This window comes from Nomascus leucogenys, chromosome 4, assembly GCF_006542625.1.
Source record: "Nomascus leucogenys isolate Asia chromosome 4, Asia_NLE_v1, whole genome shotgun sequence".
NCBI lineage: Eukaryota > Metazoa > Chordata > Mammalia > Primates > Hylobatidae > Nomascus > Nomascus leucogenys.
Genome location: NC_044384.1, coordinates 34,116,059 through 34,139,937, shown reverse-complemented (window position 1 = coordinate 34,139,937; position 23,879 = coordinate 34,116,059). Strand labels below are relative to the sequence as shown.

General features: G+C 44.7%; 1 protein-coding gene across 1 annotated transcript in view; it reads left to right on the top strand.

Moving 5' to 3' along the window:
* The window catches only part of SLC14A2 (solute carrier family 14 member 2), a 58,683-nt gene that overhangs the window by 14,708 nt on the left and 20,096 nt on the right, over positions 1 to 23,879 (top strand). The window contains exons 6-9 of the mRNA XM_030810499.1: positions 1,007 to 1,154; positions 2,499 to 2,633; positions 4,426 to 4,475; positions 5,289 to 5,463. Coding sequence (XP_030666359.1) covers positions 1,007 to 1,154; positions 2,499 to 2,633; positions 4,426 to 4,475; positions 5,289 to 5,463 — 508 coding nt within the window. The remainder of the gene's footprint in view (positions 1 to 1,006; positions 1,155 to 2,498; positions 2,634 to 4,425; positions 4,476 to 5,288; positions 5,464 to 23,879) is intronic.

Below are 23,879 nucleotides of genomic sequence, written 5' to 3'. Positions count from 1 at the left end.
CTGGCAATGGTGAAAAGAACTACAGAGTCTTAAAGCTGGAAGATCATCTGCCAAGCCAGCCTCCTCTTACAGATGAGGATGTGACATGCTCACAGTCACACAATGAACTGTGCAGAGCCCTGATGGAAGCTGGAGCCCTCTATTCCCAGGCCAGTGCTCTGCCTGCCCTGCCATTCTCTCTCCTTTCTTTTTCTGCCCTCAAAGGACTCCAAAAATATCGACAATTCAGCCTGGCCAGAGAAAAGCCATCTGTCAGCACTGCCAAACAAATCCTCCCCAATTCCAGCACCACCAAGTTACTCTCAGGCTCAGGGATGTCTGGGCTTCAGGCCATTCTCCAGATGTGCCACATACTACCTTTCCACAACGCTATGCAGTCTTCGAGAGCAGGGGACATGCCTACTGCTCCTTTCCAAGGGCTCACAACCCCCAGGGTAGCAGTGAATGGGCAGGGGCCACCAAAGAGGATGTGTCAGCAGTGGCTTGACAAAGAGACAGCAAGGGTGAAAAAGACCTCAGACCTGAGCTAGGGGTCAAGCTCAGAGCCTCTAGCCTGCACTTGACCAACAACAGGCTGGGTGACTTTTAGTCAAATCATACATCAAAATGGCCTAGTATATTTTTAATATCCCTCGAATATTTGTATGGATTTCAGAAGGTCTAGAGGAAATCCCCGAGGCCCTGAAACTCCCAGCAGCATTCTAGGGAGGAGGTGCATTCTGGTCCCCTCAAAGCAGAAGCCGTATGTTCCTCAGAAGCATCTGTGCCCAGCCCATGTTGGGGGCCCTGGCTTTGCATGAGGGATGCTCAGATGCCTGCTGGGTGGTAGAGTGAGGAACTGTTTGTTCCAGCTCATGCCTCCCATGTTCTCTCACATGCTGGAGGGTGCAGTCATCCTCCCGTTCCACTCCATCACTCCCCGAGGAATGGCTCAAATCTGGCCCTGAGTCTGGTTTCTGCGTTATTGTCCCATGCTCCAGTGACCTGTATTCTGTTAACTTTGCAGCTGTTACAAGCCATCCCTGTTGGGGTCGGCCAGGTGTACGGCTGTCACAATCCCTGGACAGGCGGCGTGTTCCTGGTGGCTCTGTTCATCTCCTCGCCACTCATCTGCTTGCATGCAGCCATTGGCTCAATCATAGGGCTGCTAGCAGGTAGGACAGAGCTCTCTCTCTTCAGGTCCTCAGAATAATTCACTCAAGGTCACCTCTCCCCTACATACAGCAAATTTTCCAGACATTCTCTTCCCTGGAGTTTTAAATACTTTCAGGGAGTCAGGCACAGTGGCTTATGCCTATAATCCCAGCACTTTGGGAGGCCGAGGCAGACAGATGACCTGAACTCAGGGTGAAAACCCATCTCTACTAAAAAAGAAAAAAAAGTACAAAAATTAGCTGGGCATGGTGGTGGGCACCCATAATCCCAGCTACTTGGGGAGCTGAGGCAGGAGAATCGCTTGAATCCAGGAGGCGGAGGTTGCAATGAGCCAAGATCGTACCACTTCACTCCAGCCTGGGAGATAGAGTGAGACTCCGTCTTAAAAAAAAAAAAAAAAAAAAAAAAAAAAAAAAACGTGGGGAGATGCAGGGGGGTAAGAACCAAGTTGGCCTGCAAACTGAGCCCCTGGAGCTGAGGATGCTGGAGGGACACAGGGGTGGGGGCAGGAGCAGTAACCAAGACCAACTGTGATAAAATAAATGGCCCAGCACTTTGAAATTTTTGGTAAGATACAAAGAAAATTGTTCTCAAACATTGGATTGCCATTTAACAAACGTGCTTTAATATTGCTACCTGTGTATATGTATGTATACACATTTAGATAGGTATTTGCTCTTTCTGACAACAGAGTCAGAGATTGGGGTAGGAGCATTGGGAGTAGGAACCTGTTTTAGACTTCTTCCAATATTTTTCAAAGATTTTTTGGAAGCAAAACTTTAAAAAGTATTTTTTTATTTGGAAATAGTTTTAAACTCATCAAAAAATGGTAAAAATAAAAATATGAGGCATCTGTAAATTATTTCCCCAGATGTACCCACTGTTCACATCTTATTCCTTCTGTTGTATCATTCCTCTATCTACATCTATCCATAAGTATATAGGGATATTTTTCCAGAGCACTTGAAACAACTTTTTAAAAATATTTGTTTAAATCTTCAAACCTTTTTGGAAACTTTCTTGCTAAGACTGCAGTTGCTGTAGTCAAAGGAATAAGAAGGGGCCTAGAATCCCACCTCCTTGCCTCTTCTCACCCAGGAGGAAGCAGTCAGACCTCCAAGTGAAGCCTGTGGCTTTGGTAACTGGTTTGGAAACCACTGTTCTCTTCTCACTGAAGGTCTCCTAAGACCAGATGCCATTTTTAGAGGCTCTTTTGATGGGCAGGTTTGGAGATGTGGGGTGAACAACAGCATGGAGGCCACCCTGAGACCTGGCACCAGCCCCAGGGTGGTCTTTGTTCTGTGGCCCAGAATCAGACAGAAATACCACACCTTGTCCCATAGCCCTGTCAGTGGCCACGCCCTTTGAGACCATCTACACAGGCCTCTGGAGCTACAACTGCGTCCTCTCCTGCATCGCCATCGGAGGCATGTTCTACGCCCTCACCTGGCAGACTCACCTGCTGGCCCTCATCTGTGGTAGGTGTTCAGAAAAGCTGACGACCAGGTTACTCTGGCTATTCCTTCCCCCATTGTTTATGTGAAACCCATGGGGACCACTAATCAATACTGTTCAGCAGTGACAGAAGGCCAATGGCTTGCGTCCTAATGTCAGTGCTGCCCTTAACAGCTGGGGATTTCAGGTCCCTTTTCTGTCAAATGGGATCACAACCACTGAATGGTGTTATACTTACACAGTGTTGTAAAGTTTACAAGGAAATCACATACGCATTTCCTTGTGTGCTAATGACAGCATTCCTGCTCTCTATAACTCTTCATTCAACAACTGTTTATACAGCACCATCAAGTGCCAGGACCTAGTCTAGGCATAGAAGATACCATGGTGACCACATCCTCATGAAGCCACAGCCTAGGAGAAGAGAAGTAATTGCACAAATAATTACTAAGGCTGCAGCGTCCACAAAGGTTGTTGGAATGATCCAGTGAGGTGATGTACCAGGAGCACTAAAAATCGTAACAACATTATGGAAGCTCAATTTCCATAAACAGAGAATATGCTGCCAGAAGGGAAATCAGCCATAGTCCTTCTCACACACCTGTATCCCAGCACCATACCCTGTTATATACATATATGAACTCACTTAATCCCCCCAAGAATACCACCAGGCATAGCCTGCCTGGCCCATTTTACAGATGAGGAAATGAGGCTCAGAGGGGCTAATTAACTTGCCCTAGAAGATAGCTATTAATGGCAAAAGGGAGAGTCAATCCCAGCCCCAGCTTGCCACCAGCTCTCCTCTCCTGGCATTGTTCTCTGGAAGCAGGACAGGACATTAATAAATAAAACTAGAGTCAAGGAAACAGAAGACTAGCATCTGGAACAGCTTCTCTTTTGTTTTTTCCCACTTATGCATGGAGACTGAGAATGACTTCCATATCCGTTGTATCCCCTCAGCAGCCAGCATGAGGCTGGGCATGGAGACAGTGGGCCCAGTAAATATTTGTCAAGTCAAAAGTGCCTGTTATTTTGAAGTTCAGACTGTAACTGCCTTTGGCCTTCAGAGAAGTGGCAGATTCCAGTGGCTGGAATCATCTGGGAAGCCTACAGGGGGAGGCTAGGGTTTATCTCAACACTTCCTGTAGGATCTGAGTTGACAAAGAGAGAGGGAAGAGGTGTTCTGGAGAGAGAAGGGGAAAGAGCAAAGCTGCAGGGCAGAAGGAGTTTGTCCAGAGGCACCAGCTACATGGACGAGTTTTCCTGACTGTCCTCAGGACCCAGCTCCCATGGGGGAACCCAGCTGCCTGGCTCCTGGGGACTGGTTCAGGGGTCTAGTAAGGTTCAACCCTGGTGAGACCTGGTGAACATCAAGCAGCATCACAGCTGCTCAGAGTCTTGAATAGGAGGGACCTTGGCAGGAGCTCGTATAGTCTGACCACTCTTCCCCTACAACAGACAATCATCCAGCCTGTACTAGCTCTTCGCCACCATCAGCGTAGACTAGCATATGATGTTTATTGACCCCTGACTCCATGCAAGGCCACTGTGGAAGCAGGGAGGGGACAAAAGGAAATATAAGTTTTAATCTCTGCCCAAAGAATGAACAGTCTGGTGGGAGACAGGCCTCACCTATCTACAGAGATAACAAATGCCAGGCAATCATGCCAGATGTCAGGGCATGGTGCAGAATCTGAGGCTGCAGGAGAGAGGGTGGGGCTCCTGTTCTTGGTCTGGGCTCCCCGGTCTGCAATGGCAGTGGCTTAGGGGGAAGGCCCTGGGAAGCTCACTCTGGTGATCCTTGTTCCTCCACAGCCCTGTTCTGCGCATACATGGAAGCAGCCAGCTCCAACATCATGTCAGTGGTAAGTAAGTGTGGATTCTCCTGAACACTACCCCAAAGTGCTCTTCCCAGAGCTTCTGGACATATGGGGTTGTGGGGGCTCAGAAAGAAACATTGAGGGGATAATGGTAGCTGGTGCTCACACAACATCTCTGTCAAGGTTTATCTAAGGTTGTCCGGAGGAGGATAGACAATTGCATACATGTACCTCTAGGAGAGGGAGGTGCGTGTGTGTTGAAAGATTGCAATGTAACTAGCAGTGGAAAACACGGACGGACCGATGGAGCTGTGTGACTGGACGTGGGGGAACATCCTCAGGCCAATTTTCAGCTCCATCATTGAAAGATTCTGATTGTACCTCAAATTATCTGTTTTGTTTTTGTTTTCTTTGCAAGACAGGGTCTTGCACTGTTGCCCAGGCTGGAGTGCAGTAGTGCAATCTTGGCTCACTACAGCTCCAACCTCCCAGGACTCAAGCCATCCTCCCAGTTCAGCCTCCTAAGTAGCTGGGACTACAGTCATGCACCACCATGCCCAGCTGTCTTTTGTATTTTTTGTAGAGACGGGGTCTCACTTTGTTGCCAAGGCTGGTCTGGGCTCAAGTGATCCTCCCACCTTGGCCTCCCAAAGTGCTGGGATTACAGGCGTGAGCCACTGCATCCAGCCCCAAATTCTTTGACCAACTACTGTGACATTGCGATTCCAGGAATATCAATGCCTTCACTGGAGGGAGGATCTCCATCCTCAACGCCTGTCACATCCTTCTCCCCCAGGGTCCCCAGCCCAACACAGGAAACTAGGAAACTTCCTCAGTCCCCGATGCTTTTGTTTCCAGGTGGGCGTGCCACCAGGCACCTGGGCCTTCTGCCTTGCCACCATCATCTTCCTGCTCCTGACGACAAACAACCCGGCCATTTTCAGACTCCCACTCAGCAAAGTCACCTACCCCGAGGCCAACCGCATCTACTACCTGACAGTGAAAAGCAGTGAAGAAGAGAAGGCCCTCAGTGGTGACTAGCCATGTTTGGGGAAGAAATGCTCTTTGCCTGACCTGATGTCCTCTCCCTGTGTTCTCCGCTCTGGTTCAATCAGTTGCAGCACTCACCTTCTTTGCCTCTCCTTGCACCTGTGTAGAACCAAGCACACCTGTAACTTTCTTTCCCTGAAGCTGATTTTCATTCTCTGCCAGAATCTCCATAACTATCTATTGTGCGACATTAAGGGAAGTTGGTATTACAGTAAAATTTCTGGAGTTAGCAATAAGGTGTGTGTCTTAAATGTTGTTGACTTAAAACAAAAACAGTAGTCTTTTGGAAAGGTAATTAACAGATGATCTTCTTGGCCTGTTAAACTAAATAATAGATGCTATAAAATCAAACTTGTTGAGTGGTTCCTAGGCAGACACAGAGTAGGGGGGTAAGTCAGGGGACACAGGCTAGGAAGGGAAGGCTCTCTCATGGCTGAGCTAGAGACTAATGACCACAAAGAGAGGAATTTCACACTGATGGGATTTTAAAGTCAAAACAGGGACGACTGGGGCAGGGAATTATCTAAATAAAGAGTCTTAACCATTCAGTGGTCTTTGTAAGGGGCAAGGCGATATTCCATAGCAGGGAGGAATTAATAAATTAGAATCCTATATATGACTTTATTATGGAGGATAAGCATTTCCTGGTTTAGGTCAAACCAGCATCTCTTTAAAATTTAATTTTTTTAAGTTCTGGGATACACGTGCAGAACATGCAGTTTTGTTATATAGGTATATATGTGCCGTGGTGGTTTGCTGCACCTATCAACCTGTCATCTAGGTTTTAAGCCCCACATGCATTAGGTATTTATCCTAGTGCTCTCCCTCCTCTTGCCTCCCATCCCCCAACAGGGCCCAGTGTGTGATGTTCCCCTCCCTGTGTCCATGTGTTCTCACTGTTCAACTCCCACTTATAAGTGAGAACATGTGGTGTTTGATTTTCTGTTCCTGTGTTAGTTTGCTGAGAATGATGGCTTTCAGCTTCATCCATGTCCCTGCAAAGGATATGAACTCATTCTTTTTTATGGCTGCATAGTATTCCATGGTGTATATGTTCCACATTTTCTTCATCCAGTCTATCAAGACTTTGCTATTGTATACAGTGCTGAGATAAACATAACGTGTGCTTGTGTCTTTACAATAGAATGATTTATAATCCTTTCAGTATATACCTAGTAATGGGATTGCTGGGACAAATCAAACCAGCATCTCTAAGCAGAGAGAGATTTCAGTTAAGGAAAGTACCTGAGTTCCATGTGTAAAAAGCTTGGGAAATTTATTTCATTCTTCTATTTGCTTGTGAGCGTTGGAGGCTTTATGAAGTGTATGATATTTAAAACAAATAAGTAGGCCTGACTATAGAAAGACAAACAAACAATTATCTATGAATTTCGTAATTTTGTTTCCCAACTATAGTCAATAGCTTTCATTTGGTCTTTAAATATACATATATATATATACAAATATACATATATATCTATATATACATATACATATATATATAGATTGGGGTCAGCAAACTTTTTCTGTAAAGAGCCAGATAGCAAATATTTTCTGCTGGGAAGCCATATATTCTCTTTGGCAAAGTCTTAACCCTGTCATTATAGCATAAATGTAGCCACAGACAACGTGTAAATGAATGAGTATGGCTATGTATCAATAAAACTTGATTAAACAGGCAGTGAGCTAGATTTGGTCCACAAGCTGTATTTTGCAGATCCCTGATAGAGACAGTCTACATACTAATGCTTACAAACTGGTGGGCAGTGCACAGGCCCAAACAGACACCACCAAGTCCATTGCGACATAGCAAAGGGGTTTTACATGCTGGATGATGGCATAAAGACCCTCAGGAAATGGAGGACACCCAGAAAAGTGAGAGTAGCATGACTGGAATCAGGAGGACCTGCTCTGGGGCTACTGGAGAACTAGGACACCCAGTGATGTGCACTAAGGGGTGCAGTTTTAAACCAAGACCTGCCTTCCACATTGTCTGGGAACTATTTCTAAGGCTCACTCTTCTCCAGCCTCTCACTCTGTTGTTCTCTCATCTGCCAGAAAGCACACCACTCTTGGACAAGGAAAAACTGATGATCCTTCAGTGCTGGAGTTTTCCAGGCAGGAAGGACAAGGAGGTTGAGAGAATCCCAAGGTTGGAAGGGAGTGTGAAGGTCAGGTGGTCCCATCCCATGATGCATGAAAACCTCTATAATATTAGGATAAGGGCTTCAGTTCTCTGCCAGGCTTCCAGAACAGATTCAATTACCAAAAATGGAGGCAAGGCTCCCAAAGTATTTTAACAACAGATAACCAGAACCAGAGACCCCGTTCATTGCCCTAGAAAATCCCCTCCTGTCTTCATTAAGCCCTTTGAGGCTGTCCACCCAAAGCATTGGGTCTGATTGGGAACTGTCTTTTAGCCATGCTTACTGGATCCCCAGGAGAGGAAAACTATTTGGATATAAAAAATTATTTCAGCTGATTTGGACAAGATTATCGCTCTCTTTTCCCACCAACTCCCCCATCTCCCCCACCCCTGCCAACTCTTCACCTCCTCTCATGAGACTGGAGAACTCCTGAAGTGATCTTGTCCCACCTTCCCCAGGGCTTCCCCACCTCATCCACCTGCTGAATGGGTAGGTAAAAAGATCTCTAAACTTACAGATTCACAGCACCAACATGAGGTTGCATGGGGGCAGGCCATGATGAGAGAAGAAGAAGGGTTTGGGGACCCATATTCTGGAAGTTTTTCTACCATCACACCAAACTACCAGCAACAGCTCTTGGCTGTACAAATGAAAGTGTCTATGTTGAACATAAATATGCAATCATTAAAGATGTGTCAGTTTGGAGAGAAAGGGACTTTAGAGGAGGCTGTGTCTCAAACTCTTTCCCTATCGCACCCATCTTCCACTCTCCCTCTCCCAGTCTCTGCCCTCCCCAACACTTTCTCCCATCTTTATCTCCTCTCATACAACACTGATGAATTCTATCAGCCACGACAGTCTTGTCCTGCTGCACTTTAAAATGGCAGATCTTAAATCATCTTTCCAATTTCTTCCATAATTGACAGTCAAGTTTTCTGCTTCATCTTGAGTCAAGCTTGAGCATTTGCTAAGATATAATCAATTTTCTTTAGCTTTAAATGTTTGTTGCCATAGAGTTACTTATAATGTTCTCATAGAATAATTTCAGTCTCTCCTGTATGCATGGTTTTATCCCCTTCTCGTTTCTACTCTTACATAATTTTGTTATCTCTTTTCTTTAATCAGGTTTGCAAGGGGTTCATTAATTTTATTGACTTTTTCAAAGAAGCGATTTTGGATTTATTTGTTCTTTCTACTTGTTTTCGTTTGTTTTCCATTGATTTATTTTTCCTGTTTTCTTAAGGTTTAAATGTTATTTTCTAATGTTTTAAAATTGATGTAGAATTCCTTCATTTTAGGTCTTTCTAACAACAAAGCCATTTACAGCTATTAATTTTCTCCTGAGTACAGCTTTAGCTGGGTACTATAGGTTTTAGAATAAAGGCGTCTACATTTATCATTTTTTAAATAGTTTGTAATTTTAATTTTTAGTCCTCTTTGGTGGCTTGAGGATTATTTAATAATGGGTTTCTTAATTTCTAGCATTTAGGAATCTTTTGATATTTTTTAACTTTGTATATCTAGTTTTATTAATTATGATCAGAAAACATGGCCTGTAAAAATCTTTATTTTTAAATTGTGTGAATTTTTCTTCGTTGCCAAGTACCTGATTGATTTTGGACATATAAAATGAAATTTTACTTTGAAAGAAATACATATTAAATTGATTTGTTAATTGTATTATTCAATTTCTCTATGTTCTTATTTTTTTGTATATGGGGTCTTAATTCTGAAAAGGGTTTGTTAAAAATCAACTATATTGTACAGTTTCATTAGTTTATCTTTGCATTTCTAAAACATTTACCTCATATAATTAGTTACCACATTGTTTGATGCCTATTAATTTATGACAATCTTTTTCTTCAAAAATTTTGCCTATTATTATAAGTTACCCTCTTTATTCTAGTTAATGCTTTTTTTTTTTTTGAGACGGAGTCTCGCTCTGTCGCCCAAACTGGAGTGCAGTGGTGCAATCTCGGCTCACTGCAAGCTCCACCACCCGGGTTCATGCCATTCTCCTGCCTCAGCCTCCAGATTAGCTGGGACTACAGGCGCCCGCCACCACGCCCGGCTAATTTTTTGTATTTTTAGTAGAGACGGGGTTTCACCGTGTTAGCCAGGATGGTCTCGATCTCCTGACCTCGTGATTCGCCCACCTCGGCCTCCCAAAGTGCTGGGATTACAGGCATGAGCCACCGCGCCCTGCCTAGTTAATGCTTTTAACCATCACTCCAACTTAACCAATATTAATGTTGTTGTACCTTCTTTCTTTCTGATATTTTCTTATCCCTTTGTTTTAACCTTTATCATTTCTTAATTTTTAACTTTATTATTTTTAACTATATTTTTTAAAAATAACATATAGCAATGTTTCATATTTTTACCTAATCTCAGTGTTTCTATAATAAGTTAACCTCTTCACATCTTACGTAATAATATACTAGTTTTTTTCTTTCACTTCCTTTTTTACTATTCATTTTTCTTTGCTTTTTTGTTTTTTCATTTTTCTCGTTTTACAAGTTTGATCATGATACTCCCTCTTTCTTTCTTCCCTTTGTTAATTTGGAAAGTCCACTGTTGTTTTACATTCTGCAGCAGTTACTGCTCCTTTCCCAACACTCATAATCAAAAGCATATTTGTCTCTCACGAGGTCAGGAGATCGAGACCATCCTGGCTAACATGGTGAAACCCTGTCTCTACTAAAAATACAAAAAATTTGCTGGGCGTGGTGGCGGGCGCCTGTAGTCCCAGCTACTCAGGAGGCTGAGGCAGGAGAATGGCGTGAACGCAGGAGGCAGAGCTTGCAGTGAGCTGAGATCACACCACTGGACTCCAGCCTATGAGAGCAAGCGAGACTGTCTCAAAAAAAAGGCATATTTGTCTCTTATTATATAAAAACAAGATGAAAAATACTTTTTCCTGACAAGATACCCCATTTCTCCAATGATCTTTCCCTACCCTGAGGAACTAAGGCCTTTGAAATAATTTCACTATTCCCCTCCCCAGCGCCCCAGTACCTAAAATGAGTTTACTTCTCCAGCTATCTCCCACTCCTAAATTGTGCTAAGATCATTTATCATTTTTAATTCTTTCCTCTTGCAATATGCCTCTTCTTTTCACAAGAATTCTTACTGAGCCCCTACATCATACATTCCCAGCCATTCTATCATCCATTTGGAGTTTTCCATTTGTATTGAACATGTTACATTTTATTACTCTTTCCTCTGTTCTTCTTCTCCTGTCTTGCTATCTCTGTTCCAATTCATTTATTACTTGTTTACAACTCTTTGTATTTTCTTGAAGTAATAATATATGAGAGAATATGGTAACATATATTCTTTGACCCTTTGCATGTCCACAGAGTTTCTTACCCTGGCAGAGGGCGACATTTTGGAGGCGAGGGGCTCCTGCCCTGCAGTCTCTCCCCTTAGTGGTCTCTAGATGTTGTTCCTTCATTTTCTGGCTTTTCAGTGTTACACATGAGAGATCTGGTGCCCATCTCATTCTTTTTCCTTTGTGAATAACCTGTTCTTTCTTTCTAGATGACTGTTAGTTGTCCTTTTTGTCTTCGGAGTTCAGGAATTTTATGAAGCTAAGCCCAGGGGTGTGTATTTTCTTGTCAATCCTGCCTCTTAATCTGCGAACTCAAGTCTTTCTTCAGCTTAGCAACTTTTCTTCTAAGATTTGATTATCGGTTTCCCTCCATCTCTTCTTTTTTCTGTTTCTGGAACTCCTATATCCGTGTGATGGGCCTCCTTGATCTCTATTTCAAGTTGCTTATGTTCTTCTTCACAATTTTTATCATTTGTATTTTTGCTCTGCTTTGAGATATCCCTTCCATTTGACCTTCCAGGCCACTGATTTAGGTCCCAACAATAACCTTTCTTTTCTTCAATTCAACGGATAAGTTGAATTTTTTTAGTTTAAAAATCATATTTTTAGTTTCAGAAAATCTTTGAGGGCTAAAATAGAAGCTCCATGTGTGTTTATGATTTTTTTTTTTCTGTCTCCTCTTGCTCCAGAAATCAGACACAGCTTCTCACAACTCCTGGCCCCAAGCTTCTGCCCATTCCCCTTAATCCATCACAGCTGGGCCCCTGTGTAGCCTGCCCAGGGCCATTTGCCAACTTTCATGAGCTGAGAAACTGTCTGCCTCACGGCCTAACCTCATTCACTCATTCATCCAGAAGACATTGCATGAGGAACTATTAATGTGTTACCTCAGGCCCCAGGATTGATAACAAACCAGGAAAGAATCAGACCAGCTCCTGCCTTCAAGGAATTCATTTTATGGGAATTTACCTGGCCAGGTGAATAGTCTCACCTGAGGTGAAGATGAGGCTGCGGACTGCCTGAGCCCACTGAAGGTCACAGCACCACAGACTTTTTTTTTTTTTTTTGAGACTGAGTTTTATTCTTGTTGCCCAGGCTGGAGTGCAATGGCGCGATCTCGGCTCACTGCAACCTCCACCTCCAGGTTCAAGCGATTCTCCTGCCTCAGCCTCTCGAGTAGCTGGCATTACAGGCACCCGCCACCATGCCCAGCTTTTTTTTTTTTTTTTTTTTTTTTTTTTTTTTTTTTAGTAAAGACGGGGTTTCAGCATGTTGGCCGGGCTGGTCTTGAGCTCCTGACCTTGCCAGGCTGATCTTCTGTTTAAAAAGTGTTTTAGGCATGATTTTAAGGGTTCCAGGAAGATTTCAGTGCCTTTTCCCCTTGTATCCCCTATCTTTCCATTACCTGTGGCCCAAGCGTTCCCAGCCATTCCTTCAACTTAAGGCTTTAAATCTGTTCAACTGCAAACAGTCCTGAGAAGGTACCACAGTAAGCATGGTCAATCATTTGTATCTTAGGCCAAAGGAGCCATTTCTGAGAACAGTTTTGATGAAAAGGGAAGAAAGAGTACAAAGAAAGATGGGTGGTACATTTCGAGAGGGTCTTTGGCAAAGGAGAGCATGCCAAGATGAGGCCAAGCTGGATGGATGAGGGTCTGGAGCACCCTCATCTCACAGGGGATGATGATGAAGCTGGCTGTGTTTGGCTTGGAGAAGAGATGAAAAGAGCTGGGGCCGTGTGTGTCTGTAGTATTAGGTAATGCATGTGGGATAAGTCAACTTGTTCAGTGTTTCTCCAGAGCACAGAGCGAGTGCACTAGGTGGAAGTGATAAACAAACGGACTTTGAATCAGTGGAGAAGGGCACTTTTTAACAATGGAAGTTGCTTGAGAGATAATGTCCTATGAGGTCCTAAGATTTCTGTCCTGATAGTGCAGGAGCAGGGTGTGGAGGCCAGTTGGAGATGCTTGTTTTGGGTGAGTGACCAGACCAGATTACCACTGCAGCCTCTCTTTTCCATTCCCAACTTTCTGTGACTCTATGGCCCCGAGTTCCCATGGAGGAATAAAGAGGAGTTATCACTGAGGTGGTAGAAAAGGTAAGAACATGAAGACCATGTGTACCAAAAATATACCACAAGTGCCTTTACTACCTTTCTAGACTTGACCAGTCAGCCATTTGGCCACTTTACCAAAATGCTCAACATGGTTGCTTACATGGACAAAAGCTGGGGACCAATATTATTCAGCTCTTCTTGGCGTTGACATTCTCCTTCCCATCACTCTCCCCTCTGAAGGGACTCTCTTTCTGGTCAACCCTCTAAGATCCACCTGTCAGGAAACTGTCTTCACAGCCTGAGTTTGTGATTATATCAGACCAGTGTGCAAACATCGTGGAACATTTGTTTATGCTTTCCTGTATGAGCCTAAGCTTTGTTTTCTTGGGTCATAAAGGTTGTGATGGCCTGAGGACAGCTCTAATCTAAAACCAGGTGGGGGCTGGCAGTTTCAGTATGGACATGATTTCTACTCAATAAACCACAGTCTCATCTGGTAATTTTAAAGGCATTCACATTTTATGTGAGACTTTTTTTACTTCCCTGGTTTTTCCTGTCTCTAGCCATTCAGAGAAGATGAAAGAATCCACAGGGAGCCCTTCTACCCCAGGCGGAACTAGAAATTCCAATACCCCAAGAAGAAGGCAAGGGGGAAAATGACAAGTCCTTTTTAACCCTCTGCAAATTGATAACAAGGATCTCCCAACCCCCTTCTACCGCTGCACAGGCTGCTGGAGCAGAATGAAGCAAAGTAAGCAGCCCTTTGGAGAACTTCCAGCTCCAGCTTGCATTTATTCCACATGGACTTGGGCCCTTTCCCTTGGAGGATCTGACCTCCCCAAGTTTAGCTTCTGGTGGTCAATGCAGGCCTCCTCCCTCTGTAAAGTTGAAAATGCAGAATTGAAGGAAGCCACAAGCATTGTGAAGAAAACCTTGTTCTGAAGTGAATTTCAATTGAGCCTTCAAATAAAGAGTCTGTAGGCACAAATTGATCTCTTGAAGAGCCCTTGGTATCTGAGCTCTAGCCTTTATCTAGCTCTAGTCAAGGGGACAAGATTACACCTTGGCCTTCTGCTTTCCAAGACAGCACTTTATTGCCCCACCCTGAGTCTAGTGTTTGTGACAGATACTCACTAAATCTTGAACAACCACAGTTCCATTTGGCTAATGGAATGTGTATGAACTTCCTGAAAGCCTTCTTAAGGAGTCATTTCCTGTCTTTTCAAATTAATGACATATTGCTCACAGGTGGCTCCCTGTTATGTCTGGAGTAGGTGGATGCTTAGGTAGCTGGAGTGAGCTCATCTCAAGAAGTTCAGGAGCCCTTGGGAGAAGCCAGGGCAAGAGAACAAGGGACAGCAGCGAGGACTGAGCCAACAGGCCAGCCAGCAGGGACAAGAAAAAATGTGAAGGCTCTGTGTTAACCAGCAAATAGCCATGGGCCCTGAACTAGCAACACAAGGACAGGCCTCCATGCAGACGACCAACCTCCCCTCCACACCATTCCCCACCTCTCCCTGGAATGTGGGGGCCTCTTGGGCTCCTCCCACCCCCTTTGTTTGCTTTCCTTCCTCAGAAGGCCCTCGTGATTAGGACCCCTCTTCAACAGTTCCAAAACACCTGGCGCAGTGGGAAGGGGGCCTGACGTCAGTGGGGGAGTTTGTCTACTCAGGTGTAGCTAATTTCCTCAGTGTGAGGTTTTGCTTCTGAACCTGGGTAGGCTGCCTCACACCCCACCACTGAGTGTGTGTATGTGGAAGGGGCCGGGCAAAAGCCTGGGGGTTGATGCATGACCCATCATACTCAGAAAGCCAAACAAAACATGTTTGGATTGGGCCTCCTCCCCAAACTCCAGGCCCCCAGACCCTATGGCCTCAAGGGACTCGCAATGGCCAGCTCCCTAATATATATATCTCAGAGTTCTTCCTGCTGGTGGGGTTTTGTCACACACTTCTTGCTCTGAGAGAGTCCTGCAGTGAGCCTCCAGGTCCCCAAGACCCCAGTCAGGAGGAATCAGAAGGAAGAAAGGTCTGAAAATTTCCATAGAACTAGAAAGGCAGCATCTAGTATTGGGCTGTGCAGAAATTTCCATTCAGATGCTGATGGCGATACTGTTCCCCAGCCTGTGCCCTGCTCCTATGGGGAATTAAGGGAGTTTATTGAGGTGGGAAGGCAAATTGGGCCCCTGAGGGGATAACACTTAAATAATTGCTTTAAAGGCAAATGCTGGAGCAAGAATTCTAATGAGAGGTGCAACTGGGATGTAACCTGTAGGACAACAGGGAAGCTACCAGACAGTCCCCAGCTCTGCCTCTGTAAAGGAAACCTACCTGATCCAACCAGGTCGGGGGAAGCACAGTAGCTGAAGCTAGTCCTCCCCAGGGAGTTTAGGAAATAGTCTTTTGGCAGAAAGGCTGGGGGACGTGGGTGAGCTGCAGAAGGGGCATTTGTCTTTCTTCTCCTCGATCCTCCATGGTACCCTTCCTCAACTGGCAGACGTGCACCAGGCACAGGTTCAGGGAATGCAAGCTAGTGAATTTATAGCAAGTCAGCCAGAGGATGAGCTGGAGGGCTCAGGGAGGTGAAGGGGTTGGTGTTTAGGAGAAGTCACAGCACCTGGAGTTGAGGACCAGAGACGCCACCCAATCAGAAGGAAGCTGCTTCTTTCTAGTCCCGATGGTCTAGATTCCTCCCACTGCATGCAGGAAATCAAAAGGAGCCCAGGTAAGAAGTCCTGGGGGAGAGAGCTGAACCAGGTACATGTCCTACCCAACAAGACCACTTAATTCTTCAAAGGAAGAGAAGAAAGAAAGGCTGGTCTTGTTCTGTTTCTTCCTTCTGTTGAACTGCATCTGGGGAAGACAGTCCTGGGGTGGGAACCTTACTAAGAATGCCAGAGACAATGTAGATTTTGGAAGCTTCAAGCTGGATAGGCTTTTATAGATGAGGAAACCATGGCTTGTAGAGAGACTTGTCCAGGTGGTAAATGAGGCTGGACAAAAGTCCAAGTGTCCTTACTCATAACCCTGAGTACTTCCTGCCCACCTGCTGCTGAAACAGGCTCATCCATCAGCCCTCAAATCCCTCACCACCACACACACCCACTGGATGAGCCTTCTCGTTATTTGTCATCCTTTCCACGACTCTATGACCCACAGCTGTGACATCAGTTTGGTTTCCAGGGCAGCACTGTGCTGAGTTGGGCCTCTGGGATGTCACCTCTGGCTAATGAGGTAGAGCTGAATACCTTCTGCCCACGATTCATTACCCGCGGCTTCCAGGGAAGATGCTTCTGCTCCAGGCTCCTTGGCCTCTCTCCTCAGGTCCTGTGCCCCTTCCTCAGAAACACCAATAGAACTGGGTTCTCCAGTGTCCACAAATGTCTTAACATCCCAGCTCCTAACGACCTGTCTCCTCATGGTCCCCCTTTTACATACTCAGATTACTGTAGACCTATTCTGTGCAGCCACTGACAGTGGATGTGTCTGGAAGACAAATAGCCATGCCATAAGAAACAACATTCCAGGATATTGAAGTTCTCTGATCAGAGAATGGACAGCCTTGTAAAGCATGTGATATCCTCCAAAACCAGCACCAAAGGATATAGGCCTTGGTGAACTTGGTGAGGGAAAGCCATGCTGTGAGGCATGAATGTGCCCAGATGTGATAGGTAGTGCCAGACCTCTACCTACTATCACCACCCTGGCCTCGTTGGACCCCTTCTCTCAAATGTATACAACGTCCACACCCTTCTGTGTGGCTACGTTTAAAGTGCCTGATTGGTATTGGCTTTCAGGATCATTGTGTTGAGAAGGATTCTGAGGCTGTATCTAGACTTATAGGGAAAGAGTGCTAGGATCAATTAGCTATGTGTGCCATAGGTTGCCATAGCTTCTGCATAGCTGTCTGCCATAGATAGCGCAGAAGAAGGCATAGAAGAGCATGTGGAGAAAGGGTGTATGAAAGAGAAGAAGCCAGTATACAATGGCTCAGAACTTTCTACGGCCTTTCAGGGGGTATTGCGATTGGGATGACACACAGGTGTTCATTATTTTTGGTAATTTTTGTAACTCCTTTTGAGATACAAAATAATTCTTAATTTTTTTAATTTAAAAAGTTGCAAATCCATTGATATCATTTGAGAAGGCTCCAACTGTCTGTAAAACACCTACCATCTCAGGAGTAAAGAATCCAAAACCAGGAGGTCAGAAACTTGCTTCCTAACTGACCAGCTGTGTGGCCTCAGGTAAGCCACTTATATCTGGGCCTCAGTTTCCTTCTGCCAATGCTCAAACTCAAAGGATCACTTGGTTACATGGAATTGCTAATTCCAAATAGTTTCATTAGATTGGAATGTATGTATTGAATACTTTTTATGTGCATTGTAACTAACAGTAGGAAACTCTACTGTGGCCCCAACTTCAAAAGTGTAGTCTAGAGTACCCTCTGCAAATACAACGGGAATTCAAGGGCTGGAATCATCCATATGGCCAAATAAGCCAAGGATGGCTTCATGGAGGAAGTAGAACACAAACCAGACCTTGAAAGATGGATAGAACTTAGGCAAGAAGAGGGATGGAGGGAGCACAGAGGGCCAGTGATAGGGCCAGAACACCTTGGCAGGGTGTGCATTGGGAAAGAAAAGGGTGAGGCTTGATGATGAAGTTGTTGTAAGCACATCAGGAAAGCCAGGCAGAGGAATTTGAGCACAATACTCTTGGCAATAGGGAGCCATGTAAGTTATTGAGTAAGAGAGTGACATAATAATATGGTCTAGCCGCTGAAGCTAAGAATGGATTGAAAAAGGGAAGATCAAAATTAGGAAGACTGATGATACAGACATGCAATTCTGAGGGTGTGGGCCAGGGTAGGAACAGTGAGAAGAGAGTGCAAAGTCATTCTGGAGAAAAATCAGTCAGGTGTCCTGCAGTTAGAGATGGGGTGCTCTGACCTTTGTACTCTCTTTAACCTAATTTATCAGGCTTTATCATCAGGTATCATGAGGTTCAATAAGGCATCAACTCATTTATGCTAATTAACGTCTTCCCCATGGAATGAGCCAAAGACACCGAAAGAAATGAGATTTAGGCTAGTCCTTTGGCCAACAAGTGAGCTGCGTGGGAAGGAGAAGAGAAAGTTTAAAGCATTTGCTATGAGGATGAATCTCGCTTCTTTCAAGGTAACAGTGACTCATAACCCCACCTTCTAAAAATAAAAAATTGGTGAATGGATTAAGAAGTTGAGACTTCCAAGTAATTTTATCTCCAAGTGTTCCCATGGACCTGGTCTTCCTCTTCATTCCATGCATCTCTCATCCACCTCCCAGTCCAGATAGGAAGTCTCAGGAAGACTGGGGTTTTTCTTGAGAAAAGGGAGCCACGGTTTAAAGAGAAATAAATTCGAGAATACCTACTTAGGCCATTACATTCCAAAGCAGAGTTGAATTGAAAGATTTTGACTAGGCCGGGCACAGTGGCTCATGCCTGTAATCCCAGCACTTTGGGAGGCAGAAGTGGGTGGATCATCTGAGGTCAGGAGATTGAGACCATCCTAGCTAACATGGTGAAACCCCATCTGTACTAAAAATACAAAAAAAAAAAAAATTAGCCAGGAGTGGTGGCATGCGCCTGTAGTCCCAGCTACTCAGGAGGCTGAGACAGGAGAATTGCTTGAACTCGGGAGGCAGAGGTTACAGTGAGCTGAGATCATGTCACTGCACTCCAGTCTGGGTGACAGAGCGAGACTCTGTGTCAAGGAAAAAAAAAGAAAGGAAAGAAAAGGAAGGAAGAAAGGAAAGGAAAGAAAAGAAAGAAACTGAACTCCCAATGGGGAGTAAGGTTTAGGGAAATAAATCTTAGACTACAAGATAAGAGAGAAGAGAGGTCTATGTCTTATCTACACTCAGCTCTGCCAATAGCTGTGTGGCCTAGGGCAAGTCATTCCATTTCTTGTGGCCTCAGTTTCCAAATCTGTAAAATGGGAGACCTGGACAAGATCATCTCAAAGCCTTTTCCAATTCTAACATCCAATGCCTTAGAGAGTTTAGAGAATGATCTTTGAAAATTTCAACTAAATATAACTTCACAGAAAAAGGTACCATCCCACTTACCACCCACAAGTATCCATATCGCACACACAGAGAATAGCCTGGGAAATTAGAAGTCTTAGTGCAAAGCTCAACTTCCACGTGGAGAAACATTGTCCAAACTGTGGCCAAAGCATAGTCAGTCAAAGCACAGAACTGGTTGTAGAAAAAAAAAAAGATCAAATTATATGTGATGTGTCACTTCAAAGAAAGTGGTTCTGGTATTGCAGCAAGGAAATTGCCTTGTGGTATGTGGGTGTGTCCACAAACAACAGATTAGAGGAGTAAGAGGCCCGGGAAGCTGGGGAGGGATGGCAAATAGGTCTTGATGGTAGCCTCTCATGCTCCTTATGTTGGACATTGTAACTGAAAGATGGACAACATCAATCCGCCCCCAGGAGAGAGTAAATCTTGTTCAAAACCTGAGAAAGGGCCGGGTGTGGTGGCTCACGCCTGTAATCCTAGCACTTTGGGAGGCAGAGGTGGGCAGATCACCTGAGGTCAGGAGTTCGAGACCAGCCTAACCAATATGGTGAAACTTTGTCTCTACTAAAAATACAAAAATTAGCCAGTGTAGTGGCTCACACCTGTAGTCCCAGCTACTCGGGAGGCTAAGACAGGAGAATTGCTTGAACCCGGAAGGTGGAGGTTGCAGTGAGCCGAGATCATGCCACTGCACTCCAGCCTGGGTGACACAGCGAAACTCCAACTCAAAAAAGAAAAAAAAAAAAAACCTGAGAAAGACAACTCACAGAAAGTGTAGAGGCATAAACCTGTTTGGGTAAAGGTTGATTTTCAGAAAAAGGGTAGATTATTATTTCCCCTCTGAAAGAAGTCACATATGATTTAGGTTTATTTTGTTCCTCTCAAAGAAATTGTAATAAGTGTTATAACTTTATTTCACCAGTGGGCACTTCTATGAAACCTTTTTTTTTTTTAACGTCTGATATTTGAACAGTTGGCATGAGTTAGAGGCATGAGTACTTCAGAATCACTACTCCCAAGGAAAGTGTTCCTGAATAAATCATCATGGCTCATAACAGTTCTTTCCTTCTCTGAGTCAATCAGAAGAAAGCTCCATTGGCCTCCTGCCTATTAAAACACAGGATGATGGCAATCCTCGAGGGCAGGGACCGTGCCCCTGAAATGGTCCTGAATGGCCCCCAGGGTGAAGCTACATGCACCAGGACACTTAATAAGGCTTGTTAGAGGAGGGGAGAGCAGCAGCTCCTACACCAGGCAGGTATGCCAAGGAGTTACTCAGCTGCTGAGGCTCACCCACAGGTTTTCCAGGACATGCACGTAACTGCCCAAGAGAGCCACCCCTGACCTCCAAGCAGCCAGGTGCTGTAGCAGAGTCCCTGGGCCCAGGCCCTCTGGCCATAAACATCATCTGTTCACTGTACCATGCTGTACAAATACTATTTTTAATGTATGCCATGATATTGGAGGTGGGGGGGTGACAAAAAGTGATTAAGGCAATTATTGGGTGCTTATTGTAAACAAAATTTACTCTTGAGCTATAGAATGCCCAGCCTCACCTCAAAAGAGCTTAGGGTTTCACAACCAGACGGAATGGACTTATGTAATATCTTAGCGACCAAAATAAATCACAGGGAGCCAGATCTCCATCTTCAATGGCCTATTTTCTTCTCTTTCATTAATTGAGTTCTTCCAGCTACTCTTTCAGAGCTCCTGTGTTTCTTGTTAGTTGATCATAAATGACCAACCTTTATATCACCATCTATAAACTTCCACTCTTTTATCCAAGTAACACTAGAAATAATCAATCCTTGCCCTGTAATTTCCAAAACCTTACACAATTCAGATGTAAGTTTTATCAGTCTGTGAAGGACTCTCACCTATATTTCAATGTCTATCAAACATTTAACATTTATACTAAGATACATTATTTTTAAAAAATTGTTTGTACCCCAAAATATCTAATGACTTTGTCCATTATACTAGTCAGAAATTTAAATACAGGCTGGACGTGGTGGCTCATGCTTGTAATCCTGGCACTTTGGGAGGCCGAGGCAGGAGGACCACTTGAGCCAGGAGTTTGAGACCAGCCTGGTCAACATAATGAGACACTGGCTCTACCAAAAAAAAAAAAAAAAAAAAAAAAAAAATAGCCATGCATGGTGAGGCGTGCTTGTAGTCCCAACTATTCAGAATGCTAAGGCAGAAGGATCACTTGCGTTCAGGAGTTTTAGGTTGCAGTGAGCTATGATTGTACCATTGCACTCCAGCCTGGACAATGAAGCAAGACCGTGTCTCAAAAAAATATTAAAATGCATAGGATAATTATCCCTCACTAATGTGTTCAACAAACACTTCTCAGTACCTACAGTATACCACATTCATGATAGTTAGTGGGGAGCCAAGGTAAAATGGCATAATCCTGGCTGTCAAAGATCTCACCATCCTATAAAGGCGACAGTCAAGAACATATAATTAACTCTTAGCAAGGTAAGAGTCAATGCAGGTAGGTGTAAAATGCCAGGTGTGCCCTAAGGATAAGGAGCTATCTTGCCTGGAGCAGAGGGGCCTAGTTCCATCAGAGAAATGTGTCCTCCCTCAGGAGATACCAAATGTGTGAACACTGCAAAGTTATTTTCCAGCACATTTTGTAAGCATTATCTCATCTCCATAACAATATGAGAAAGAAATGGCAGGTACCCCTCTGAGATATCTGTCATCATTTACAGTTTGGGTTTGCAAGGTCAACCCTACAGGGTCTGTATATTTCTTTCTGGGAGAATTTCATGCCTGCCATTGAGGAAACTGTCAGTGGGATTATGTGACTTGCAAAACACCATGCAGAAATTAGTGACTTCTGGTTCCCACCCAGTGTTACTGTTTTCTTTTCTCCCCACCTCACCAATGGCACATCTCATTTCTAAGCATTTGATAGACATGTTCATAATATTCTTGAAAGTGTCTTTATCCATGATGAAAGTCCTAAGAATTTGTCCCAGAGGCCAGTGGTAAATTGCTTTATCACCTTCACCGTAAGTGTTTGCACAGCCTTGAGAAGTTTGCTATTTTATCTCTAATCTTCTTTGTGGCATCTGTTCCCCTCTTCCATTCTCAACTCTTGGCTGCCACATCGTGAGGAGCTGCTGCCCTCCCTGGGCGGTCTATAGCCCAGCACTCCAGTCTTGGCCACGTGAGAAAGGTACTTTCTGTTTTTGATTTTTGCAGCTGGGCCATCAACTCTAGGAACACAAAGCACAGAATCTGGGCTGCTAACTGTGAAGAATCAGGGAGTGGAGGCTGAGCCACTGGCCTTCTGTAGCCATGTCAGCTCTGCCAGGGCAATCACCTACCCACCCACCCAAAGACCTTCCATCAGCAAGCCCAGCACTCTCCACCTGTGTTACCATGGCTGACTCCTCAGTGAACAAATCTGGAGTATCTTAACAACCAATAACTTTCCAGGTAGATGTTGCCTTGTTTTGGTAAACTGGAGTACCTCTTTGGATATATGAAGAATAACATTGGTTAGTAAATGGTGTTTGTCATGCCCTCCAATATCCAGGTCCAGGCCCTAGACTAAAAGGAAAACTCCTTTCTTGCACCAAACAGGTCTGTGCCATTCGATATAATGCAGCATCAGGGTGGAAAGAGCAGTGAATTGGGAACTGAGACACCCAAATGCAATTCCTAGCTTTGCCATGATTAATGAACTGTATGATTTGGGTGAGTTAATTTCTCTGAATGAGGAAGGTGAACTGTGATCTTGAAACTCCCATTCAGTTCTGAGTTTATGATTCTAAGGTCAAACTAGGATTACCAAGGGGATGACTGGGGTAGCAGACACTTGGCATATGAGGAACAAGAAGCAATGGACTGGCAGAGGTGCCTTCCCAGTCTGGCAGACATGCTCTGGGGAACGGCACTATGGGAGAATGCCCCGCTTGGTCAGGTGATGCAATGATACCCCTCATCATCCTGCATGAGCCCTGCCTGCACAGGCGCCCCAGGACAAGTTGACACTCCAGGTGTCTCTGAAGTGCAGAGTTGAGGGGCACTTCCCAGCCTTGGGAGTTACAGCTCAACACTGACTCCTGAACAGGGTGCTGAAACAGTAGCTGCTTCCCCATCCTGAGCCAGAGGGAAGGGATGTGATCAGGCGTGTTAACTTTGAGCATAAAAATACAGACAAGGCCGGGCGCTGTAGCTCACGCCTGTACTCCCAGCACTTTGGGAACCCCAGACGGGTGGATCACGAGTTCAGGAATTCAAGACCAGCCTAGCCAAGATGGTGAAACCCTGTCTCTACTAAAAATACAAAAATTAGCTGGGCGTGGTGGCAGGCAACTGTAATCCCAGCTACTCAGGAGGCTGAGGCAGGGAATTGCTTGAACCCGGGAGGCGGAGGTTGCAATGAGCCGAGATTGTGCCACTACACTCCAGCCTGGGTGACAGAGCAAGATGCCATCTTAGAAAAAAAAAAAAGTGTAAGCAAGACCTGCTTTCCTTAATCGTGCATGCCCCACAGACTCTCTGGTTGTTGGCCCCGCTATGTTCTGAGCTTTGCCAAAGTTGTTTCTACATAAGCAGTGTGATCCAACCCAGTGCTTTCCAGCTTTCACATGCACACGAATCAGCTGGGGATCTTGTTAAAAGCCAATTCAAATTCAGTAGTTCTGGGGTAGGGCCTGAGATTCTGAATTCCAGCAAGCTCCCTGGTCCACAAACCAGACTCTGAGTAGCAAAAACGCAGAGAAAAGGATTGGGAGCTGAGTCACATGACTCACCATTTGTAGGA